Consider the following 18,917-nt stretch of genomic DNA (forward strand, 5'->3'; position numbering starts at 1 on the left):
CTTGGAGCGGGGACTGGGCGGGGATGGAGATGGACCCGCCCCGCCCCGTTAAGTGCACAAACACGGCTTGTCTTTTTCTTTTTTTGGGTGTTAAAAAGCTTTTTTGAAGTGAGAATTTTTGTGTGAGGGGAGGATGGGGATTAGGTATTCCCCGCGGGGACGGGGAATGGTCCTTCTGGACGGGGCGGGGACGGGGAATGCACACATCCGCCCTGCCCCGTTGCCAGCCCTACTGAGGGTGCAATATTTGCAGTTACTAGTAGTCCATCAATACTATTCTGGCCAAAGCATTCTTAATTACAGACTTCTTATGGGATCTTCGTATATTTCCTTTCGGTTGATGTGATGGCACCTTTGTTTACAGGGAAATGATATATTCGCCCCGATTTCTTCCCGGGCCACCTCCTCTAGGCAGGGAGAGTGGAGATGGATAGGATTGACTATTACCAATCAAAAAAAGATAGGATTGGGTATTGAGAGGATATGAGTAAGGAGAGTGCTAAGTGGTTGAAATTTGGGAAAAGGAAAACTATTCAAAATAGAGTTTTATTTTGTCTCTTGGCGCCCTCCTCACTCATGCCCCTCCGGCTATTCAAAATACAGTTTTATTTTGTCTCTTGCCCGCGCCACCCCCCGCCCACTCCCTCCCCCCCCTCTCTCTCAATTCTGACAACTTGATAAACTAGTATTTTATGGAAAAAAGTGAGATTATAAATTGGCACCCCATCTAGGATGATTCTCACCCCTTATAGCATGAATTGCGGCAGACTTTTAACTGCTTCTTGACCTCAAATCGTTTTAAGGGGTGGGAATCATCCTACAGGGGGTGCAAATATATCATCCTCCGAAAAAAAAAAAAAAAAACATGGTTGGCAAACATGGCCCCTGTCGTAAATTCATGGGGACCGGGATCTGTACATTGCTCGCTCCGGGACCAAATATAGGGTTATCAAAGAGGAACTCGATCTTAAGGGCTGATGAAACCGCTTGTCACCGCAACATCAACTTCGAATATAAAAGAGTTGTGAGTTTTTATATGGTGTGTGGCGTAATATCCAGTATTTTCCAATAAGTACTGTATCGACCATAGGGTGATCCAAACCATCTGTTTGTTGGGCCGCAGCATAAATAGGTGGTGCCCCAAAAAGTCATTTCCATGGAGTGATCCTAGCCCTCTGATCTATAGAGGAACTGTACATTATGAAAAACTCTATTGATCTGTGGGTTATAGGTTCACCTGTGGAACTGATTTTTGGAGCACAACCACGGTTTTGAATTTCGGTTTCGGTATATGTTTCGGACCTCGCCGAAACCAAAGTTTCAGATTTCGGACAAAATTTAAAATCATGAGCACAATCTATTTACTTTGTGGCGTAACAAATGGACGGTTCGGATCATCCTACTGAGTGTCAGTTGAAAAATACTATATATATGGCCGCACAGCATATAAAAAACTCATCATAAATACACTAAAGGGGTGCCCTGAGTAAGAAAAGGGGGCAAATATATCACTTACGTAGGTTTTTTTTTATTTTATAGATGTGGTACCTTTGGTATTCTCAATCAATTAGAAAAAGAAGGGAGTCGTTATAAACAATGGTCCACACATTCACTTTGATGAAATGTATATTCACCTCTTTTTCTCCCTTGGTCCACCCACGTACAGTGTAAAAAGAGCAGTCACAATTGACAAAAAAACCAAAGAGGGTGACGCGGGGAAGAAAAGGGAGAGAATATATATCCATTGATGAGGACGAGGACCACAATTCCATAAGTTAGTGCGGACCATGGAAGTTGAAGTGGTCCTCATTGAAGATCGGTCAATAACAAAATAACAAAATAGACCAAGCCATGGTTATTAGTTCAAACGTCAGAATGAAAATCTCCGCTAAATTGGAGGTGAAACCAAACTAACATGGTACCAAGAGAAGGGCAAATAAGAGAAGAAAAAAAGAGAATTCTGATAATCTCGCCGGAAAAAAAGCCAAAACAAAAAAAATTCTGAGTTTCCTCTACAAAAGCCAAGTCTCGAAGTGGGCTTCATGACGTGATTAGGGTTTGTTTTTTTTAATGGCCTTAATCTGAAGCCATGAGGAAGAAGCTCGATACCCGTTTCCCGGCCGTACGTGATTCTTTTCTTTGTTTTTTTTTCCCTCTCTTAGTTGTTTTGTATTCGATTGATTTATGTTATTGGGTTTGTTGGTACTTTTTTGTTTATGGGTTTTTAGTGTAATGTTCTGATTTTGGTGATTAGGGTTTTGTTTTTTGGAGGTTTGTTGATGCTTGTGATGTGGGTTTTGTTAAGTGGACTGGTTTTTGGGAGAGTTTGTGATTAGGGATTTATGTTATTGGGTTTGTTGGTACTTTTTTGTTTATGGGTTTTTAGTGTAATGTTCTGATTTTGGTGATTAGGGTTTTGTTTTTTGGAGGTTTGTTGATGCTTGTGATGTGGGTTTTGTTAAGTGGACTGGTTTTTGGGAGAGTTTGTGATTAGGGATTTATGTTATTGGGTTTGTTGGTACTTTTTGTTTATGGGTTTTTAGTGTAATGTTCTGATTTTGGTGATTAGGGTTTTGTTTTTTGGGGCTTTGTTGATACTTGTGATGTGGCTTTTGTTAAGTGGACTCTTTTTTGGGAGAGTTTGTGATTAGGGATTTATATTATTGGGTTTGGTGGTACTTTTTTGTTTATGGGTTTTTAGTGTAATGTTCTGATTTTGGTGATTAGGGTTTTGTTTTTTGGGGTTTTGTTCATTTTGTGATGTGGGTTTTGTTAAGTGGACTGGTTTTTGGGAGAGTTTGTGATTAGGGTTTTGGATAAGATAAAGGGGTTGATTATTTTGTTAGTATTTTCTTGTTTTGCCTTTTTGTTCGTTGACTTTGGTTGGTGCAGTTGGGAGTCTTAGTTTTTGAGGTTTGGTCTTTTTTAGGGTTTTTGAAGTTTGGCTTGAGATCATAAGGGGGGATTTTGTGAGTTTTTTTTTTTGTTGGGTTAGTGACATTTGGCTTATTTAGTCATCTGTTTGATGGGTGATTTGCTCTTTAAAATGAAATTCTATGCCGTTCGGTATGATATTTGGAAATGAGTAGATTGATCGTTTGAAAGAAAGATGAAAAGAGTTAATGGTTAATATTAGATTGTGACCATTTAATGGTTTATTGAATAGGAGATGTGGCTTAGCTATTGTTTAAGTTGTATTTTTCTTCCTTTGAGTTCCGTCATAGAAGTAAGATGACACCTTTTTATTCATTATTGATCTTGTGAGACCTTCTCTGTTAGGTCTTATTTAGTTGTATCAATCTGAGGGTTATTGCATTTCCATATTTGTATGCTTAAGTATGGTTTTTTTGGTAATTTTTATTGATCTGGTGTTGTTTTTTACATCCTAGAGCGTTAGCAAACACCTCAAACTTTGAATCCTCTAACTGTATACCCATGGCCATCGATTTGGCAAGATTAATGCGTTGTCCAGTCACCGCTTAATAACATCTAAGAATATCATTGGTGTATTCCTTTAAGGCCCATTTGGATACCTCATTTCGTCGAGCACTTTATTTCTTATTTTCAAATTCCTGAGGCCCAAACCCTGTCCTTGTTTAGACTTGCACTCTTGATCCCACTTCAAATGCTTAAGCCCCCTTCCCTCGTTCTCTCCCCAAAGGAAATTCTTCTATTATTTCTGGATTTTCCTAGCTTGCTCTCCAGAAATCCTTGAAGAAGACGAGAAAAAAAAAATGTAATAACCTTTCTCTCATCCACAAGCTTACTCTGTGTTCTCTCCACCATCAAGGGTGTAGAGTTGTAGACTAAAATTTTGTACTTTTTTTTCAAAACAAATGGGACTTTTCAGTCATTTTTTTTCTTGTACTTCCGTTTAAGGGTTTAACGATCATTTCAAGTTTTTTTAGAAACAATTAATTCGGTGTGTTTTCTAAAAAAATTAAAACAGAGAGGTGGTGTTTGCAACTCCAACGAAGTGGAAGCGAGATCTATCTTATGTGGTTTGATGTGGGTCGCTAGCCATGGATCTGGACCATTAATATTAAAAGGGGGATTCAACAAATGTTCTAGCATGGGCAAGTAACAAAGCTGTTGGGCCATGGAAATTAGCGGAGCTAGCCATGGATCTGGACCATTAATATTAAAAGGGGGATTCAACAAATGTTCTAGCACGGGCAAGTAACCAAGCTGTTGGGCCATGGAAATTAGCGGACCCCATAGCAGAAATCAGGGATCTAGTGGCCTTGATCTCTCCCAACTTTCACCATAGGAGACGATCTGCTAGCGAAGATGCAGAAAAATTAGCATAAGAGGGAGCGGTTAGGGAAGGGATGCATATCATGCTGGCTGAATTGCCAAATATCCAGTTAGTCGGGCTTGGGTCTGGGCTGTAATGAAAATGGTGGGTGTTTTATTAGCAACGATGATCTAGCCTCGGGTGTTAGTGAATGACCTTGTCTCAAGGGGTCTGTCCATCTGGGGAGCTGTTATTGCATTTTTGCTGAAAGCTATTACCACAGGTTTTGGATTTACAGTGTGTTTTGGTGTACACAGCATGTGTTGGATTTAGAGTCTATTTGGTGTATTTGTAGGACATCTTGTCCCCGCTTATGTACTTTGGATTCTTGCTTAATAAATGTTACTTTTTAAGCAAAAAAATAAAAAATAAAAATTGAGGCTGAACCTGAATATCTGTTTTAAGCAGTCTATGGCTAGTTTCAAAGAACTTTCCTAGTGCTACATCAACAATATATACATATCTTGCATGTTTTGTTGTTTTTATGGTTAAAAGCATCCAAAAATTCAGTGATGGAATTATTACCATGTTTAATTACATTTTTTTTTCAGGTTATTTCTACTAAGATATTTAGAGAAGTGTTGTTGCACATGTTTAGGAGTCCTAAGGAGGAGGCATTAGCTTCATTTTCTTCTATTCCTGATGTAAAAGTTTGATCAAGTTTTGTAAAGTTCAGAAATAAATTTTGGAAGGAGCTTTGGTAGTGCCAATTAAAGAAAATGAAAGGGGTTATCTATTGGGCAGCAGCATTGAATTCGTTTTACTAATTTTACTCTACTTTAAAATGAAAATTTTATATATATATATATATATATATATGAGGAATAAGATTTTATATATATATATAACCCAAATGGATGGGTTAGGATGATCCTATGGAGCTGATTTTTGGTATGCACCCTATCTATGATGGGGCCTTGCAAATGAATAGTTTAGATGCTCACCAAAAATGTGGGACCCATGTGATTTGGCACTCTACCGTACCTAACTCTAGGTACGGTCGAGCGTACAATCCTTTTCCTCTATATATATATATATATATATTTTAAAGTTTGATCTAGGGGATGAAGTTACACCAATGGTGGATTAGGCATGTGTTTTAAGGGGTTTTAGGCTTATACAAATGAAAGTTGTGAGTACCGTGGTACTTGCTAATAAATAGTTATGGATCTTCATGGTGGAGCTTCTGAGCTTTCTTCATCATTGATTTGAAGTGATCAAATTAATTATCATTTATTTCTATTCCATCATTGTTTGAGAAGATGATTTGATTTGGTGAGGCTGTTTCACCTCCATCACGACTGAGTGCGTCGCTTGGAATCAGCCCATTCTCAGATTAGTCTAATTGAAAACCTGTTTTTTAATCTCAGCAATTCACGGGAAAGTGAATGCGCTGATTTTGGGCTACAGTTAGTCGCGAAGGGGGTTGGATTGCAGGAAAACCCATTATTAAGGGATTTTTAAGGAGAGAGGTTTGAATTTTCAAATTCAACTGTTTTCTCCACTTTCAGTGCATTTATAGTAGTTCCGTTGCTTTGAAACCCCTTTTTGTCTGGGGTTTGGATGGCAGGAAAAGCTCCTACAGCAATTTATTTCGGGGAGTCCTTGGTTTTGGGTTGTTTTAGAATAATTAGGATTTAGGACTTCTTAGCGTGATGAATGATAACTTGTGGATTTACCGAGTCACTAAGTTGACTGCGAAAAAGTGCAGGAAGTTTGTAGGTTAGGGCAGGACTTACTTTGCCCAACCAGCCATTTAGCTTGTGGCTGTGCTGATAAACTTGGTTGATATTTAGTTGACAAGCTGGGATTTCAAAATACGTAGTATAGATATAGGTGAGGCATGGGTAGACAATAGCTTGGTTCTATTATCTCCATTTGCAATGCTTCAGAATCTCTATGGACGAGAATCAGATCCTTGTGCATTTATGTGTTGCATGACTGTAAGATAGGCTGTTGCAAACATACGAACCGTTAAAACCCCAATATCATTCTCATGTGTGTGAGAAGGAAAAATAGAAGGAAAAGTGGGGCATAAAGGTGGCTAGACTGGAGATATCAACATGACAGTATTATGATGCCTTGTTGACATCAGAAGTGGCTATTCCCATGTCTGGAAGTTGTTTGAAATTCCAAATGTTGGTTGTTTTTTTTCTTATCTTGGTTGAATTTTCTCTCGTCTTGTGGATCTTGAAAAAGGATAAGAGCAAGCCTGTGTGAAGCATTACTAAACCAGTAAGTGTTAGAAATGAACTTGCAAGCGAGGTACGGGGTAGAATCCTGAGGTATTTGGATTGCTTATGGTGGAGCCTAAATAGGTTTCAGGTTTTGGAGGTTTCTGTTCAAGTTATGGAAGTCTTTGGAGGCTTTTATGTCGAATTATGGTTGAACAATGTTTTCTTTTCGTTCTGTTAATTTTATTTGAGAAATAACAGAAAAGCCTTAAAGAAAAGAGGAAGGAAAATGAGAAGCTGAAAGACGACTACATATTTGAATTGCTTATGGTGGAGCCTAAGTAGGTTTTCAGATTTTGGAGTTTCTGCTCAAGTTATGGAGGTTTTAGACGCTTCTATGTCGAATTAGGGTTTAACATGGGTTTCTTTTCGTACTATTAATATTATTTGAGAAATAACAGTAAGGAGAGGAAGGAAAATGAGAAGCTGAAAGGCCACACGTGACCCAAAAAGGATAAAAATAAACAATAATGAAAAGTACCCAGCACATAAGATGAGTGCACAATTGATATGCGAAACCTACCTATGAACTCCCACATCGACCGCATTACGAGGGATGTGAGCATACTGAGGGGGGCAATTCATTAATGATCTTCAAATAAATTTTGCAATCCATCAAGGTTTTTACTGTCTTATTATTGTGCAATATCTACATGATGGGAAATTCAGGTCTTCGCAAGCTTCTTTACCCTCTATTACTGTTCTACTAGAAGTTCATGTGGAGTTTCTTGTGGTCTGCACCAATTCTACATAAGTTTCTTGGTGGATTCCTTCCCATAGGTTGCAATTTTAGCACGTTGGTCCTCTCAGGTGGATTTATGAGGACTGGCTTGCATCATATGTAATACTTTACGACTGATCTGGGATTATGATATTACATGTCTTTGTTATAAGTTACTGTTGTATCTTGCTAGTCATGCATCATTCTTGGTTATAATATTCCCTGTAACTTTGGACCGGTAGATTTCTTATTGGTGAATTTAACTTATAGTAGTGTTCTGACTCAAGGTGTTGGAAAACATTCTGCTTTTAGTTGTGGAGTTAAGGTTTCTTTTTTGCAGATTCTACTATTACATTGAAAGCTACGTCCCAATAAGATTAAAGGTTGATCTAGGAATAATTATAGATAACTTATGATCCGAGGATTCTTATCTAATTGGAGTGACTGTATAAAACCAGCACATTGGCATTCATTTAAATGACAATTTTAGATTCTTACGGTGACATGCAATTGTCTAATCCATGTGATGTTCCCATCTTAGAATGTTGAATTCTAAAATAATATTAGGCATGTACGCCTTCCTCCTGCTAAGTAAATTAATCAGCATGATGATCAATGAATCCTTGATAGCATTAACACGGACAAATCAACTACTTCCAAATAGAACTATACTAGATACTAGTGTTTGTCTCAAAGTTTAGAGCTCCACATTTGGTTATTCTCTTTAGAAAGGGACCTTCCTGTCAAATGGACCTCATGCGATAGTTCTACTCATCTTACTGGAATCTAAACAACATTTAAAGTCAGGGCAGCTTTTGTATGGTGCTTGCACTAGGTTTTCCCTGGTCCAATTTTTGTCTGTTGGAAATTTTTGCTCCTATATACATTTGAACTTTTACAGTCATGTGATGCTTTCAGGCATGGAGGTATCATGAATTATGTATCTATTACATTTGTTCTCTGTGCCTCATTGCTAAATTTATGCTTTTACGTATTTGTTATTGGATATGCTTACTTTGGGGGGCATGTTATCTGACATAACATATTTTTTGGCAGTCTCGAATTAAAAAGATAATGCAAGCAGATGAGGATGTGGGGAAGATTGCAATGGCAGTGCCTCTTTTAGTATGTGAGTGGTTGTACATTTTCTTGTGGTTGTGGTAATTGGAATGCCTTTGTTACTGACTACTTAGATAAGAATGTTTGGGGGCTAAAATACACACACACACACACACACACACACACACACACAAAAGGGTGGTGATTTTTTCGCCCCCCTTTTAATGTAATTTGACGTAAAAAAAAGCGTTGTCTGCCCACAATTCACGTTACAGGGGGGCGCATTACCCATGGTCACGGCGGCGGCGGCGGGGGGTTATGTATAGGGAAAACTGTTTCTAGTCGGTCGACTAGATAATGTTATCTAGTTAGCCGACCAAACACACAGTGGGCCCACATTGGCTGATCCAAAGCATTCATTTGATAGATAGGGCGTGCCCAAAAAAAATTAGGTCCATAGGATCATCCTAATTCTTCAATTTGTGGAGGTTAAATATGGACAGATTTGTGGCGATTTATACCTGTCCATTTTAACCTCCACAAATCAAAGAGTTATGATGTTCCTAGCTCCATAGGATAATCCTAATTCTTCGATTTGTGGAGGTTAAAAATGGACAGATTTGTGGCGATTTATACCCGTCCATTTTAACCTCCACAAATCGAAGAGTTATGATGATCCTATGAAGATGATTTTTTTGGGCACACCCTATCTATGTTAGGGCCCATCAAATGAATGGTTTACATCACCCAAACACCGTGGGCTCACCCTATTTTTGGTCGGCGGACTAGGTAAATTTATCTAGTCGGCCGACTAGAAACACTTTTCTCATATGTATATATATATATATGTATATATATATATATATATATATATATATATATATAGAGAGAGAGAGAGAGAGAGAGAGAGAATAGAGTTCCTAAGGTGTCACCTCATATAGCTTATATGAGGTGGCGCTCAGAAAACGTAAGGGGCCCACATTTTTGGGGTGATCCAAACCACTCATTTGAAAGGCCCTTAGATGGATATGGTGCCTACAAAAAATCAGGTCCATAGGATCATCCTAACCCTTCCATTTATGGAGGTTAAAAATAGGCAAATTTATGGAGGTTTATACCCATCCATTTCAACCTCCACAAATGGAAGGGTTATGATGATCCTATGAAGTTCATTTTTTGGGCACACCCTATCTATGTGAGGGCCTATCAAATGAATGCTTTGGATCATCCAAACAAAGTAGGCCCCTTATGTTTTTAAGCGCCACCTCATATAAGCTATATGAGGTGACACCTTAGGAACTCTATTCTCATATATATATATATATGGAGAGAGAGAGAAGTGTAGCTACACATACATGTAGCTAATTTAGCTACACCGACGACTTAAAATACAGTGGGCCCACATTGTTTGGGTGATCCAAACCATTCATTTGATAGGCCCTCACATTGATATAGGGTGTGCCCAAAAAATCAGCTCCATTGGATGATCCCAACCCTTCAAACTGTGGAGGCAAAATGGACAGATTTGTGAAGGTTTTTACACGTCCATGTTTGCCTCAACAAATCGTAGGGTTGGGATGATCCTATGGAGGTGATTTTTTGGGCACAACCTATCTATGTGAGGGCCCATCAAATGTATGGTTTGCATCACCCAAATAATGTGGGGCCCACTGTATTTTAAGCCGTCAGTGCTACACTTTTCTCATATATATATATTCTAGTAAAAAACCCCGTGCGATGCACGGGCCGACAAAGAAATGTACGGACCACGTCATAGGGTTGATCCAAACCGTCCATGTGATGGAACACAACATAAATAGGTTGTGCCCCAAAAATCATTTCCATAGGCTGATCCTAGCCCTCCAATCTATAAAGGTTTCCATAATTCCTCTTAAATCGGATGGTTAAGATCACCCTATAGATTTTTATTAAAAAACCATAAAGGAGGGGGGTAAGATTGAAATTATGTGGCTTTAATGGGTGCCTTTGTTAAAAAGCATAAAGGAGGGGGTAGGATTGAAAATATGTGGGTTGAATGGGTGCATTTGTTAAAAAAAGTCAAAAAAAGTGATGTTTAATTCTCATAGAATTTTCAAAAAATTTAAAAAATTCTCTTATGCTATATAGTATATAGATATATGAGAGAGAGAGAGGTGTTCTACTCGATACTCTGTCGGCCAGAAACACAGTGGGCCCACCTTGTTTGGATCATCCAAAGCATTCATTTGATAGGCCCTTACATAGATAGGGTGTGCCCAAAAAATCAGCTCCATAGGATCAAGGTTTTAATTCTCAGTTTCGGTTTCGGTACGAAATCTTGTAAAAATTTCACCGAAATTAATTTCGCCGAAATTTTACCGAAACGAAACGTTTCGGCGAAGTTTGATACTTTTCCGACTCACTGTGAATTTTGTTTCGTTTTCCACCAAAACCGAAATATTTTGGCCGAAACGAAATATTTCGGCCGAAATTTAAAACCATGCATTGGATCATCCTAACCCTTCCATTTGTGGAGGTTAAAAATGGACAGATTTGTGGAAATTTACACCCGTCCATTTTAACCAACCCAAATCAAAGGGTTGGGATGATCCTATTGAGCTGATTTTTTGGGGCACACCCTATCTATGTCAGTGCCCATCAAATGAATGGTTTGCATCACAAAAACTATGTGGGCCCCCATTGTTTTTTACCCGACTGAGCAAATAAGTTATCTGCTGGACCCTCCACAATCACTTTTCCCGACACACGCACTCACGCTTATCTTCGCTGATGACCTCCTTGTTTATTTTTTTTCCTTCTCTAGTTTTTTCTTGCGGACGCAATAACCCAGTTTTTTCTGTGCTCTTTTATTGTCCATATGGTTGTACAGCCAAATTTTGTGATGAAGTTTAATTCGTACTTAACTATATTCCTGCAGCTAAAGCGTTGGAATTGTTTCTTCAAGATCTCTGTGACCGGACATATGAGATAACTCTTCAAAGAGGAGCGAAAACAATGAGTTCTTTGCATCTGTAAGTTAGCATTTAACATGTCTTGAACTTCCTTATTGAGCCAATCCATGAACTTACAAATAATTTTAAAATTTTATGTTATTTCTCTCCTTATAATTTGGTAGTTCTACTACTACATCAAAAGCTAAGTTGTGCCAATTTTTAGTTTCAGAAATGTGATAAAATTGATTTGAAGTAAGCACATTTCCAACCCATAATGTAGAAGTTCAAAAAGAACCCAGAACTCTAGAAGTACAAATATTATGTACAAGATCCTTTGTACATAATATGAAGAGATAAGTGGTGGATCGGTTGGAATTTGGAAAAGAGCCAACAATGATGAGTATCCCTGGCAAGCCTGAGATTATTAGAATAATCCTTTGTCCACAATTGTGCTCTGGAACCTCCATATGGAGTCTGATCCTGATCCATATCGGGATTACCTTTCCTTCTGTTGCACCAAACTTCCCATCCAAATAGCTTATATATAGGAACTGTTACCCTGCCTTCATCACATAAAAAAAAAAGAAAAAGAAAAAGAAAAAAACCCACTTGTTTGACTGTTGAAGCTTCCATATTACAATTCAGTTTGCGATGTATCTAGATATCTCTTTGCTGTTTTCTGGTTCATAGCCACGTCCTTATAACATGGACCATTGCAGGAGAGTTGGAGTCTAAAACAATGAATCCAAATGCCTACTTTCTTCTCTCGTGCTCTTCTCTCTTTCAATTTTGATTTGCATTTGTAAGCCCTTAAGTAACTTTAGTAATAAATTCGAAAAGGAAACGATATGATGTGGCATTTTGGGTTTTCATGTTTCACAATGTTCAACATTTTATACTGCGGTGTTACATTTTGGGAATTGGAAAGTGATAATGGCGGAAATAAGTGCAAGAGCTTTAGCAACACCGAGGTGGGACCACCCCTCCCTCTGGATGGAATAAAGTGAATTTTGACAGCAACTCGAAGGGGAATCCGGGCCGGGCTGGGATCTGAGGCCTAGTTCGGGACTCAAATGGGCAGAAAATAATGTCGTTCTCAGGTCTGGCAGGGACTTGTGATGCAAACAAAGCGGAGGTGAAGGCATTGCTGTGGGGGCTGAGATAGTCTGCGGCAAATGGACATGGACCCTTGATAATTGGAGGTGACTTTGCAAACTTTATTGCATAGACCTGCAGTAAGGCTGCTGGTTCATGGAAGTTAGCCTCAACCATTGACAAAATCAGAGATTTGGTTGGGATGATCACTCCTACATTCCAACATAGGCGACACTCAGCAATTGAGGCCTCAGATGAGTTGGCCAAAACCGGAGTGGAAGGGGAGGAGGTTCTGATTTCGCTTGAAGATTTGGAGTGAGATTGATGCCCTCACTATTCTAGACTGCCAGATCCGGAACTGGTGGAGTGGAGCGACGATGCAGGCTCGGCTCGGGACTGGTTATGAACCGACAGACGTGCAATTAGGGCTAGGCAAGTACTAGAAGGTCGATCAAGAAGCATAGCTGCAGGTGTATGGGGTATCACAGAATTGGAATGGGTGTCTTTTCCGCATGACTGTATTTCTTACAGTAAATAAAATTTATCTTAAAAAAAAAAACAATATTCTACACTTTGCAGCCTTAGAAACACCCACGGTTCCAATTTTCTATAGCAGTCAGTGTATAAGCCAGGGGTCGAGAGGATGCATATTGGCCATATCAATGGGACATATCAACGATATTGGCAGTGCTCATGAATTGCGTGATGGAAGGTTTAGTGCAAGTAGTTAATATTGAATGGTTCCCTTAAAGCACTAGTGATGTGTGATCCTCTTCAGTAGCTCCGTGATGATGCCCTTTACCACATCGGTGAGATCAGAATGATCACCGGGAAAAAACTAGCATCTCTCCTCCACCCCACACAGCACCATTAAATACCTTCTCAAAATAGTGGGGAAAGGGAGATACTCTGAATGTACCCAGTCTGCTCATTACATTGGCTGAAGCTGCAGTTTCTAGAGACTGAATTGTTATCAAAATGATGATCAACACAACCATCAGATACATTAAAAAAAACACCTTATCACGACTAACATGCCTGTAGGCTTTGATCTGACAAATGAATACTCTCTCATCTTCCCTATCCCCCAAAACATGAAGCCCAAATGCAATATGACCTTTCCCAAGTTGGTCACCTGCAATCATGTTCTTAGTGGTGGCCAACAAACAAGACGGAGGATGTGCTTGCCAATGAGGGGTCTTCTCCCTTTTTGGTTACTTTTCATTTCTTCAATTTTGGTTTAGTGTTGGTTGGATCGGCTTATCATTGGTTTGTTCTCTTGTGTATGTAGTTGCTTTGGAACCTCCTTGGTGTGCACTCTGTCTCTTCTACTTACCGAATTATCTCTCTTTTTATGCAAAAAAGCATATCTTGTTCCCTATGGCTAGCCTCATAAATGCTAGAGGATAAGGTAATAACTCTGGGCCTCATGTCTTACCAGAAGTCATTTAGTAGTTTGAGTCCATGATTGAGACCTACACATTCCACATCATCACATTCCAAGGCATAAGAGATGAATGCCATGGGAACTCTTCCTACAAAATCTGTATGCAAAGCTCATTTAAGACCTTTCCCATTTAGATTAAACTACCTGAGATTGCTGAAAAGTATGAAATATTCTCACAATGCTCTAAGAATCAAAGCAGTTGTAGCAGTTGTAAAGTGGATGACTCGGGTTGCATCTCTACCATGTATCCTACTAAAACAGAATCGGACTGCCTTGCTCAACAGTAGACCTTAAGTTTTGATTAAAATGTTCAAAGAGAGCTTGGTCGCTATTCAAGATAAAGTAGCCTTACTATAAAAAAAGAAAGAAAGAAAGAAAGAAAAAGTAGCCTTCTGCTTCCCAGCGCCTCCTTTGATGGACCTGACCCCAGTTTGCATATTTTTACCCTTATGGAAAGATCAAACAAGGAAGGCTCTACCAAACGAGATGGTTCACGGTCCTCCCCAAGAAAGATCAGAGATCTGAGCAGTCCGAGCTAGCCTCCACCAACATTTTCCCAGTGCTGAGGTGTATTTGGGGGCTCCTCCCTAAACCTCCATCACCCTTAGGTTTGCATACCAAGCTCCATTGTCCAGGTGCACACTTTTTGTTCGAGACAATCTCTCCAGAGTAGCTGAATACAACTGTTTTGGCACGTAGGAAGTGTATGGGTCCATGGATATGGCTAACATTATCATAGAAATTGTAGGTGCATGTTGGGGTTGTGAGATTTCTTTTTTTCATGTGCTTTAAGATGGGGCAGTTAAAGCTGAAGGGCAATCTTTCCTTTATACAAGTGTCATTTTTTCTTGCCTTTTTTAGTAAAATATTTGTTGTTGTTTCAAAAGAAAAGAAAAGGCCACATTGGATCCTCCTCGTTTCTGGTGATAAGACCTAGATCTAGTTGTTTGACATATAATAATTAGCATATTATAGATGTTGCCTTAGTTAAGGTAAATAAACCTTGGATAGTAAATAAACCTTCCATGTTAAAACGAATGAGTTCTTCAAATTCAAACAAGTAGAAGAGAAAAGATGTAGATATTGACTCAGTGTATTGAAAGAATTGAAGGGATAGAACTCTAGTGTAGCACACCTTGGATACGATGGCATCACACCGACGGGCACTTGATCGATTGGAGGGAAGACTTCTAAGGTTGTGCAAGCAAGCTTTCTTCATTCATAAACATAAGATGCCCAAAACAATGCCCCTAAGGCCTACAAATATAGAACCACAAAATGATTTCTAGACTCTTCCAACTTGTCTTAAGACGTGTGGGTGTTCTTGCAAGCAAGCTCTTTTCATTCATAAAAATAAGATGACCAAAATGATGTGCCCAATGCCTACAAATATAGACCCGCAAAAGGATTTCTAGGCTCTACGAACTTGTCTTGACATGTGTCTTATTGACTAAAAACACTAAACTGTAGAAAGTTAAAAACCCATCGATAGTAAAAACTAAAACATGTTGTGAATAGTGATGCAAATGATGTATACAATTTTTTTAAAGGAGTTAAAGGCATACAACATGAGGCTGTTCCCGAGCTCGACAACAGTCACAGATGTGGGCCCTTTAAGCCCATATTGAAATTGTAGGAGGCCATAAGTATACATGGAATAGAATTCGATACATAAATTAAACACATGTTTTTCTAGATTTTATAGTAATTGTTTTGATGTTTTTACTTAATGTTTTTATTTTTCTTAATATTTTTATTTTTATTTAAAATTCAGAAAATTCGTGAGGCGCCTCAATAGGAAAAACACCTCGCCTTACGCTTCCACCTCTAAAAAACATTGAAAATATGATAAAGAGGATTGACATTGAAACCTATGACCTCCCTAAAGAGGACGGAGGTCATAGGGTTGACATTCAACTCTAATGACTTCTTTCCTCCCTTTCTTACTGCTTTATCTTCTCTTTTGGGCTATTCTCTTTGCAGGTCAGATCATAACAGGGTCCCCATTCTTTAGTTCTAAATGTTCAATAACTATTTAAAAAAACTCCCCGAGTCACTCATCGACTTGCTTGAGTCGACTACATTTTACCTTGGACGAGTTATCGTCCAGGTCTGATTATTTCCCTACCAAGTCAATTAAAACTGCTTTAATTCGCTAAGAAATAGACTGTGTCAGGACTCCTTAGAGTTGACTCCTTTTTACCTTGTCCGAGTCCAATTTTTAAATAATGGTCAACACCTCCTTTGCACTTCTAGAAATTCATTTAAAAGAAGGGCTGCAATTTGATTGCCCATGGACGAGGACTTGGCCTCTTAGTCCCACATGATCACTTAAGATGAATCTTCTTAAACACTATTCAAAAAAAAAAGAAGAAGATTAATCTTCTTAAACTATCAAATTTCCAGAAAAGTATTCCTTGAAGATGCGAAGACCCGTAAGGAAAGGCTCACATTTGGCTTCATTCGAGTCTTTGAAACTCAAATGGGTTCGAAAAATACCTTAAGGATCTCCAATGATTTCTTCTCTTATGCTGACTGGGCTTGGCTTACCTCTAAAGCTCTCATCAAAGTTAAACTTCATGGAATTCAGAGATGGGGTTACATCTTCCAACGATATTACCTGGCCTTCTATACTCATTTGCATTGATCTACCATTGTTCAAGACATCTCTAACAGAGGTGACCCAAAATTATTTCCTAATCAATTAGGAAATAATTGATAGACTTGTGAGTCCTCAAAAACTATGCTTCTTTCTCTAGATCCAAATACTCCATATAACTGCATAAGGGGATATTTGTCAAAGAATCCTGCCGTTTTCTCCAGAGGGGGCTTTCGTCAATCCTACCGGAAGAATTTTCACAGATTTCAGAAATGTCCATGTGATGCCAAATTGCTTGCTATGTTGCAACGTGGTCCACTTTGTTTAACAAGGGAGAATAAAGGATATTCTTTTGTATTTTTCTTTAATATCATTCTAAATCTTAATGAATTGACTTATCTGTTCGTCTCCCAAGGGCCCTCTTTCTTCTCTAGGTTTTCAATTTTGTTTGGTTGTCAATGATACTTGATGTCACTGCTGAATATTCCTTGATTGGTGGCTTGTGTAGTATTTTGTACTGGGTTTTATCATTTATAATGCCTCGCTCCTATCCCTCTCATGTTGACAAACATTCTGAGCTGTGTAATTGAACATTGGCATTCTATACTGGCCTGGATAGTTCCTCTTACTTGGAGATTTCTTTTATAGATTCTTATGTGTGTCTACTTGGACTTTCAGAAAGCAATGCGTGCAAAGGTATAATGTCTTTGATTTCCTGAGGGAAATTGTTAGCAAAGTTCCAGATTTGGGTGGTTCTGATGCTGGTGGTGATGACAGAACAATTTCGAGGAGAAGGTCAGTTAAGTGGGATATTTGAATTTTAATTATTATTATGTGCTATCAGACTACAGGCAGAGCACCTGACAAATTCTTGTTAGAATGTGACTAAATTTTGTGTTTTTTTTTCTTTTTTCCTCCAGGAAAGCTGCAGATGATGAAGACAATGACAGTGATGAGGAATCAAAGAGGAGCAAGACTGTAAGATATTCCTTGTTCAGTAATTTTGAATTTTTCTGCACACATTTCTTTATGCGGGGCAATTCCATCTACCTTCTCTATATTCAATTGACTGTTTGGATGGTTGAGATTTTTAGAATTTAAGTTATTTAGTGATTCCAATTTTGTTTTTTTTTTTAACCTAGTCAATATTTGGTGGTCATCACAGTAACCAGTTAGATGGTTAAAGCAGACTCTCATACATATTAAAGCAGTCTCTCTTTCACATTGTACCATTCACCTTGTTCTTAATAACTGAGGAAGCCTTTATTGCAGCATGAGACAGGCCACACCAGCAGTGGTAGAGGGCGGGGGAGGGGCCGAGGAAGAGGCCGTGGCCGAGGTCGACCACCATTAGAAAGAGATAGTGCCCAAAGTGTAAAATGTGAAGATGATCCCGATATTTCTCCTCAACACAATGACAGCCAGAACCCAAATCTCGACGAGGGCGTCGAGGCCAAAGAATCAAAGGAGAACACAGTTAGCAGTAGTACCAGTGCACCAGTGAAGAATTTTGATCTTAATGTAGACTTAAACGATAATGCGGACAACACGGCCATAGCCGCTGCCCCCGTGATGGAACCTGAGTTAAAACATGAGGAATATCCAGGCTGGTCCGAGATGGATAAGATGGCCATCGACCCTATTCAGCTTGCACAGCTTAACAGACGAATGGACGAAGAGGACGAGGATTACGATGAGGAAGGATAACGATGTGGTTCTACTAGAGGTTAGTAATTCCTTTCTGATATAAATACTAGTGAATCCTCTTTGAGACAATTTCTAGTAGATCAGGGAAACATACACACACAACACCCTTTGGGGATGAAATACTAGAGAGGCTCTAATCTTTGACCCTCTCTAGTTTGTATTATATGTTGCTATAGCACTAACAAGAAACAGTTTAGATATTATTTTTTTCTATCTTGGCTATTGAACAATCCTCAATTTGTGTTATGTGATGATTAGTGGATATGCCAAGTGGTTCGATCCTCGTAAATCGTAATCACTAGAGAATCTTGTCATGTTTGTAGCTCTTATATGGGCTAAACTGGCTGTGGAATTCAGCACAAAATTTCAGGGTTCCAAAGTGACTGTACACCCTCACATCATTTTTTTGGTACATCAGATGAACAGGTGAACTTGTTCTACGAGGCTCATGTTCTTTCTCCTCTGAGTTGTGGGGGCTTTCATTTATAGTAGCGCTTAGAATGGAACATTGCTCTGTGTTGCAACTTTAAGTTTGATGGCTCTATGACTGCTACCCTTTTAGCTTTATCAATGTCTGCTTGTTAGTTCCTGCTTTGAAACTAGGAAGCACGAGTTCGAACCTTTGGATTGCATGTGCTGATGATTTTGTGATCCGCAAGAACCGTATGATCAGGGGCCATAACTTTTGAAGGATAAAAGTCCTGCCACATGGGTAGACAAGGGAGTGACAAGGCAAGTAGTCTCCTAATAGTTTAAATCAAAACATGCAACAGAACACTACTACTAGATGATGTGACACCCGAAAACCAGTCAATGCCAATTTGT

At 38.9% G+C, this 18,917-nt stretch overlaps 1 protein-coding gene across 1 annotated transcript; it reads left to right on the forward strand.

Moving 5' to 3' along the window:
* Window positions 1–1,849: 1,849 nt before the first annotated feature.
* LOC143881057 (uncharacterized) lies at window positions 1,850–18,373 on the forward strand. The gene is made up of 6 exons (XM_077384043.1): window positions 1,850–2,122; window positions 8,309–8,381; window positions 11,229–11,322; window positions 17,064–17,180; window positions 17,306–17,363; window positions 17,658–18,373. The coding sequence occupies exons 1-6, from the start codon at window positions 2,090–2,092 to the stop codon at window positions 18,090–18,092; spliced, it is 810 nt and encodes a 269-aa protein (XP_077240158.1). The 5' UTR covers window positions 1,850–2,089; the 3' UTR covers window positions 18,093–18,373.
* The last annotated feature ends 544 nt before the right edge of the window (window positions 18,374–18,917 follow it).

This window comes from Tasmannia lanceolata, unplaced genomic scaffold (genome assembly GCF_043159265.1).
Source record: "Tasmannia lanceolata isolate RefF3 unplaced genomic scaffold, GAP_Taslan_0.1 ptg000007l, whole genome shotgun sequence".
Lineage (NCBI taxonomy): Eukaryota > Viridiplantae > Streptophyta > Magnoliopsida > Canellales > Winteraceae > Tasmannia > Tasmannia lanceolata.

Coding starts and splice junctions, on each gene's coding strand:
- LOC143881057 (XM_077384043.1), top strand. CDS start 2,090: ATGAGGAAGAAGCTCGATACCCGTTTCCCGGCC. Junction 11,323..17,063: donor ACAATGAGTTCTTTGCATCT/GTAAGTTAGCAT, acceptor TTGGACTTTCAG/AAAGCAATGCGTGCAAAGGT. Junction 17,364..17,657: donor AATCAAAGAGGAGCAAGACT/GTAAGATATTCC, acceptor CCTTTATTGCAG/CATGAGACAGGCCACACCAG.